This window comes from Spea bombifrons, chromosome 2 (assembly GCF_027358695.1).
Source record: "Spea bombifrons isolate aSpeBom1 chromosome 2, aSpeBom1.2.pri, whole genome shotgun sequence".
In the NCBI taxonomy this organism is placed as follows: domain Eukaryota; kingdom Metazoa; phylum Chordata; class Amphibia; order Anura; family Pelobatidae; genus Spea; species Spea bombifrons.
This window is the reverse complement of record NC_071088.1, coordinates 118,241,116-118,248,267: the sequence shown is the minus strand read 5'-3', so window position 1 is coordinate 118,248,267 and position 7,152 is coordinate 118,241,116. Positions and strand designations below refer to the sequence as shown.

At 35.7% G+C, this 7,152-nt stretch overlaps 1 protein-coding gene across 1 annotated transcript; it reads left to right on the top strand.

The window, feature by feature from the left end:
• Positions 1-2,961: 2,961 nt before the first annotated feature.
• Positions 2,962-6,890, top strand: HOXC11 (homeobox C11). Its single transcript, XM_053457738.1, has 2 exons — positions 2,962-3,847; positions 5,035-6,890. The coding sequence occupies exons 1-2, from the start codon at positions 3,151-3,153 to the stop codon at positions 5,265-5,267; spliced, it is 930 nt and encodes a 309-aa protein (XP_053313713.1). The 5' UTR covers positions 2,962-3,150; the 3' UTR covers positions 5,268-6,890.
• Positions 6,891-7,152: the final 262 nt, after the last annotated feature.

Here is a 7,152-nt window from a genome sequence, read left to right as displayed (position 1 = left end):
CTCATATACACACACCTGTACGAAAAACAAATAACAGATCAAATGAATATGATCCAATATAATTCAAAGCCTTTGTTTTTAGATTATGTCGAAAAAGTTATGTTTGTAATCCACTTTGTTTGCAGAAGTCGACCCATTTGGTAGATAAGTTAGAGTAAGTTTCTCGCCTTTCGACTGAAACCAGTTAGCTTCTTAGATTAATCAGATTTTTATCTTGCTTTTATAGTGTTTTTATGATTCCATCTATGTATCTGGATTTTGAGCAGAAGATTCATTAACAGCAGCATTATTGCAGAGACTGGTTGAGAGCTAGTATTAATTAAGAGCTTAATGTAATGTAACAGAATTCCCTTAGAGTAACATCTATCTTTTATTTCCAGAATTACATTTGTGCATTTGTATCTCACAGCTCATGGTGCTTAGGATGTCGTTTTGTTCCTTTTCTTCCTTTTTCTTTACTCTACCCTTTTGTATAGTTGTATTCCTTAGTCTTGGGGGGTTGGGGACACCAAAAGAAAATCCCAGACTGCTGGTCTATTCAGGTTTTTTATGATGGGCAGGAAATTGACATTGGTCAAATTCAAGTGCTCTGGTTCCCCAGCTGTCTATGTGGCAAACGTTGCAGTGAGCTTGCAAATCCTTTACTTTTAACATGGTTTAAAAACAACCCATAGGTCAAGCTAGAGTGATATTTTCTCCTTATGTGAGGTCCAGTTTCCAAAAACCATTACTGCTAAATATTAGTAGAGACACATAGAGAAGGAGAGATAATTCGTTTTCTAAATATGTCTATGTGTCTGATAGCTATGCAGACGATAGATAGATAGATAGATAGATAGATAGATAGATAGATAGATAGATAGATAGATAGATGTCTAAATTCAAATGCAGTCTGGTGTGTAAAGCTGCTTTTATTTTATGTTGGATATTGTAGCTGTCTATGTTGTAATGGATGAGGGGCTGCATGAAATAACGACGACCATAAACAATAGCTTAAGGTTATTAGTTTGTATCAGGTCTATGAAATGCCAAGTAAAACCACTAGTGACACTTTAATTAAAACTTGTGTGCTCCAGGCGATGTTTCAGGTATAAAATAGGTAGGTTTCAAAATCGAAATAAATATATATTATCTAGACGTTTTCGTGAGGAAAAAAACAAGCAGTTTTTTAATTAGTGAGTTATAATTCCCATTTAATGTTTTTTTTTCATATGAAACCTTTCTTTTACCTGCATTCAAAGAATGCATTGATAAATTCACGAAAATACATCTGATTTCCTTAAGACATTGCTCTACTAAAAGTTTTGACTTTTATTTTACTTGATGATAAAATTCACAGTCTGTAAATAACAGAATAACAGCAGGTCAAGAAACTGACCAAATGCTATTGCGTTATTATTCCGTTATTAGAGAGGTAGAATTTGATAGACTGGTGACTTGACGTATATATATATATATATATATATATATATATATATATATATATTATTTAGTAAGTTAGCTTTTCGTAAGATTTCTGATGATAAGCCGTATAGTTTTGCATTAATGTATAAACTATCAATTAATATACCTAATATACGATAAAGATGTTGGAATTAAGGTAATAAACACATGTGTGTCTTTATATATACCGGTTAACCAGTACATGTTCTCTAGTTTCTTGTATTCTTGTTCGATTCATCTGGTTTTTTTTTGGGCATATCATTGTTAAATATGTATTGTTTTAAGATAATTTACTTAACTTGTTCAAATAAAACATACTGACAATAAAATGAAACTATTTGATGCTGAGCGGGCCTGGAAATGAAAGCAAGAGTATTTAAGATGTACTTTACAGTACAAGAAAACTCCACAAATGTTTAGGGAAAAAAATCATTGTTGGTGAAGCGAGTTAGCTAATCGTATCTGCTGTTGATTTCTGATCATCGGATGTTTGGTTTATTGAATTGGAATCTGCATAATAATCGAGAGGCTAAAATAAAGTCTAAATTAAAGAAATGCATCTGAAAATAAAAATACAAAAGTGACAAATGGAACAAGCTATTTTTTTATATTCTAAAGATCACTTAAAATGTAATTGGTTTCAAGTGGGTTAAATACGCGTTTCTGCTTTACCTAGGGGTAAGAAGCAAATAAGTGCAGTTAGGTTTAGGTGTTTTTTATACAAGTTTGATCATATTTTTTTTATTAATTCGTAGAATAGAGAGGGACGTGATATTGAAGCTCTCAGTACTATCACCATGTATTTATTGGCTAGAATTGGATAACACACATTTCTTTCTGTTTGATATGCTCTTTGGAAACCAAATAAGAAAGGCAGGTTTTGGTTTAAAGCTTGATGTGCTCTGAACTGGGAAACATTGCTTTTTGTCAAGTTAACTCTGGCTTATCTTAAGGTTCATACCTCCAAGGTGGTGATTTATTTCACGGTTGACATAAAAAGCATCTACAAGAAGGCAATTAGTTATTGGAAGAAGCCTGTTAATTACTCTCATTCTTAGAATACCCCTATGTATATAGCATCAATAATATACAGATGTGTAGGGTCTGCATTTAAGTAAAATTTTACAAATCTTTGAGGACTTGCTGACCCCAAGCCCATATTGCTCCCAGCAATTTTATTTGATCTTTGCAGAAAAAAAGATTTGCAGTGTGTCCCCCACAAGGTTGAAGCATTAGGTGGGAAAAATAAGAGTCGACCTATTTCTAGTGAGTGCAAATCCCCATGACAGAGGAACGAAATCTAGAAAGCAGAGACAAAATTGCAAACTTCAAAAGCCCCCCCAAGCCCCCCCTTCTCCCTCCCCACCGCCCCCTGAAATGAGCCTTACACTGCTTTTTACTTCTCAATGCACACAAGGGGAGTGCCTAAAAGAGAGAAAAAAATGAATACAAATCTGCAATTGATTTTCATAATGTTTCTGCGGTGTTTGAAAACCAATCGTTTTTGAACCTCTCACAGATCTTACCTAACTGAACCCTCCTACGCATCTAAGTGCTCGGTACTGATATATGGCAATATCTACCCCGGCATCACGTGCTCCTGGGGAGAGACTAAGACGGACCGCGCGTCATCCAGCCTTCCCAAATTTTTCCCCCTCTGCAGATCGCCTCCAAAACATCTATCTATAGAGCCAGAAAGGGAGAAAGATGTTTAACTCGGTGAACCTGAGCAACTTTTGTTCCCAATCGCGCAAAGAGAGGAGTACTGAATTTGGAGACCGGGCAGGCTGCACCTCCAACCTGTACCTTCCCAGCTGTACCTATTATGTGCCTGAATTCTCCACAGTGTCCTCGTTTTTACCACAGGCCCCCTCTCGACAGATCTCTTACCCTTACTCCACCAACCTATCTCAACCAGTTCGGGAGGTATCCTATGGCTTAGACCCTTCCAGTAAATGGCACCCTAGGAGCAACTACGCCTCCTGCTACCCTGCAGCAGAGGATCTGATGCATAGAGAGTGCCTCCCTCCTTCTTCTAGCATGACCGAAATGCTAATGAAAAACGAAAGCGTGTACAGCCACCATCACCACCATCACCATCATCACCACCCCAGCGCAAACCACCCTTCCTCGGGCTTCTACTCCAGCATGAGTAAGAACACCGTGCTGCCACAGGGCTTTGACCGCTTCTTTGACAATGCATACTGTGGGACAGACACTCAAGCGGAGGACTGTGTGCCCAAAAGCGACACCAAGGTGGACAGTGACCCTCAAAGCAGTGCTCTGTCAACCGGAGCGGATCAAGGCTTAGACCCGGAAGATGAAGAGGAGAATACCAACCCTGGGTCATCCGCCTCATCCTCTTCTGTCAACAATAAGGATGCCATTAAAGGCAGCAACTCCAGTAGGTAGAGCTGTGCTGAGTCTCCTAGGCAGCCAGGAGTGGGGAGGTGAAAGGGGCTAGCCCGGTGTTTTGTCGGTCACATTTTATGTGGAGTTTTATAAGCATTCAAAGGATTTTATTAAACCTACAAAAGCTCTTTCTTCTTCAACGAGAGGGAAATTTTACGATGGGAAAGCTCTTTGGGGGAGAGGAGAAAAGAGAGAGAGAGGGAGAGTGTCAGATACATGGGGGAGAGAGAACAAACAAACAGATATCAGACATTTGGTTGTGTTTTGGGGAAAGCCTGCAAACCCTGCCATTGTGCCAAATAACAACTTTGATCATGAACTTTCGGGGCTTTTTAGAGGGTCTTGTTGGAGGGCTGTGGAGGTGAAAGGCAACTGAGTAGATCATAACCTTGGCTTACTTGGTCTGGCTTTCAGTTTATATGTCCCTTCTGGTCCCTTTATGAATATAAATTCATACAAGATATACTTTTACACATATCTATGCATAGGCGGATACAGCTGCCTTATAGCCCATACACAGTCATAATGTTTGCTTATGACATCAGATTTAAGATAGTTAATCCTACCATCCTGTCTGTCATTTGTTTGCTTTGAATAACAAAAGACGTCATTTACTGACTCCTTGTGCCTATTCATGCGGTTATTTACATTTTTAAAGACAATCGAATAATACTTTTAATATATTTCTATTATTCTGATTGTAGAGGATGCAGACCTAGCATGTAGCATCCTTCAGATAATTGTTTGCATTCGGTGCCCATTTTAGTTAATATATTGTGTTTACGAGAATATTTAAAAAATATAGGTTTACATTTTTAATTTAGTATTTGGGTAAATAATAAGGAAAATAAATTTACCAATTGCCATATCATATTTTGGTATGTGTTTTTGTGTGTTTGCATGTGTTTCCTTATTTATGTATATATAATTATATATTGTATAGAAATATAGCTGTGTGTCTATGAACGTTTAAATACTGTTTTTAAAATTAGCAAAATCAGTAATATTCAAACTTTTTGTATAATAGCTATACAATAAATGAAGAAAATAGTATATTAAATCCCACAAAGGTTGTTTTCCATTTGTGCATAATACATTTTTTAATAATTACTATTATTAAATCAGTTAACAATAACTGGTCCCCATATTAGTTATAAAATGTGTTTTATCATTTTAAAGGTGCTCCTCGTACACGGAAGAAGAGATGTCCTTATTCTAAATTCCAGATTCGAGAACTGGAGAGAGAGTTTTTCTTCAATGTTTATATTAATAAGGAGAAGAGGCTTCAGTTATCTAGAATGTTGAATCTCACTGACCGGCAAGTTAAAATATGGTTTCAAAACAGAAGAATGAAAGAAAAAAAACTTAGCAGAGACCGACTGCAGTATTTTTCTGGAAACCCTTTGCTGTGAACTTGATGTTTGTGTAAATCTCATGCACTGTGCCCGTGAGGAGTGTTTTGTCCTGCAGAGGATACCTAGAAGCATAGCTTAAATTCTGAGACCTCAATCAAGCTCAGATTTTAAACCTTTTTTGTTACACATTGCGAGATTACAAAAAGAGGAGTACTTGATGTAACTGAACACATTAAAGGACAAATATGGACGTTTTTTTATTTAATTGACTGCTGAAGAAATGGATTCTTCATTTTGCTAAATCATTCATTTCAAAAGCCTACAGCTGTGAAAACAATGTTATCATTGCTATCGTTTTTAAAGACTTTAAGGACAAGCCAATCATTATGAAGATTATGGCCAAAGTTTCTACGATTCTGCAAATTACCTTCTTACTGTGGTGTGTGTATGGATGAGATGTGTGCATGTTTGTATGTATGTATGTATGTATGTATGTGAATTAACATGCAAGTGAAAGTTACATTCTGCTTTGGTCCCTGTCCTTGTACATTTTCCCTTTTGAGACATGTATCTAAACTAAACCACAATGTTTTTTCCCCTTGAAGGCTTTACATAAATGTTCATACGTTTCAAATTGTAGAAAGACACATGTTATGTTATGTTCCCCTATGTGTTGGTATACAAATGAATACAAAACACACAAATATACATGCGGGAAATTAGTATTGCATATTATATAAAGTTGCATACTAGTCCCATGCGCGTGGGGTGAGTTTGGTTTTTTTGGGAGGTGAACAATTCCAATTGGCACTCTGCATATAAATTATGTTATAGATTGTAATCTTTTTTAAGGCCCATCCTAGACATCGAATTTTGATAGGTTTAATGTATATAGCCCCATGCTACTAGAATCATGGGTAGAACTTGAGCCCTTAATGGATCAGTGCAATAATGTGCGAATATTCGCTTGGAATTCATTGAATGGCCTCATTTTTTATCCGAAATTACTTATAAAATGCTCCCCTTTTTATTGTTTTAAGATTGTAACTAACCATTTTTTTAACACGAGTAATACTTTTCAAAATAAACCTGGTAACATAAAATAAACCTGGTAAAACAGTGTTAAACACATAAGCACAAACGTTTCATTAAAGGTAGAGAAATTCACATGGGGAATCCAAACTCCTGGATCTGTTCGAAAGACTACATTTTATTGGTAATGTTTCATGCATGTATCTTTCTGTATAAAAAAAATAAATAAATGCCACCACTTTATAATTATGGTCACTATTTCCATATATGTTTTTAGAACAGTCTTTTTCCCTAGTTCTAGGTTTTTTGTTGTTTTGTGTCTGTCCAGAAATTGGTAACATAGGCCGCTCTTGTAGACAAGGAAAGTCTTATTATGCGATCTTCAATTATATATAAATAAATATGCAGTAATAATGGAACAAAAACTGAGAATGAGCTACATAGAAATTCTAGAATATATAAATTGCAAAATTTAATATAATGTGAGCGTATTCATTCAGTAAAACAAGTTATGAGAGGAGAAGGTCAATGTGGAAATGTATAAAATTATTTTATACAGACATGTTTCTCATAAACCAAATTGTAAATAAGTAAGGATTAAACAGCTGTTACAAATGGGTTATTTGCTTACGGCATGGATTAGTCATGAGCCGCATGGTTACAGTCTAACACTAAATAACATACTGCAGGCATTAAACTTGCTGAAAGAAAAGTGAGGCATCATTACTTTGTCACATATATATATATGCTACAAGCCAACATACACATACATTTTTATTATATGCATGTATTATCAGATAATAGAAAACGCTGGATTATACATTTGATAGAGATGAGTATAGAAAAACTTTGCACTTGTATATATATATAATAAACCCTACAATTGGTCTACTAGAAACAAGGTAAAAAG

What these genes read in the sequence shown, in the direction of transcription:
- HOXC11 (XM_053457738.1), top strand. Translation starts at nt 3,151, where the DNA reads ATGTTTAACTCGGTGAACCTGAGCAACTTTTGTTCCCAATCGCGCAAA. An exon ending in CATTAAAGGCAGCAACTCCA is followed by an intron (nt 3,848 to 5,034) that starts GTAGGTAGAGCT and finishes ATCATTTTAAAG; the next exon opens with GTGCTCCTCGTACACGGAAG.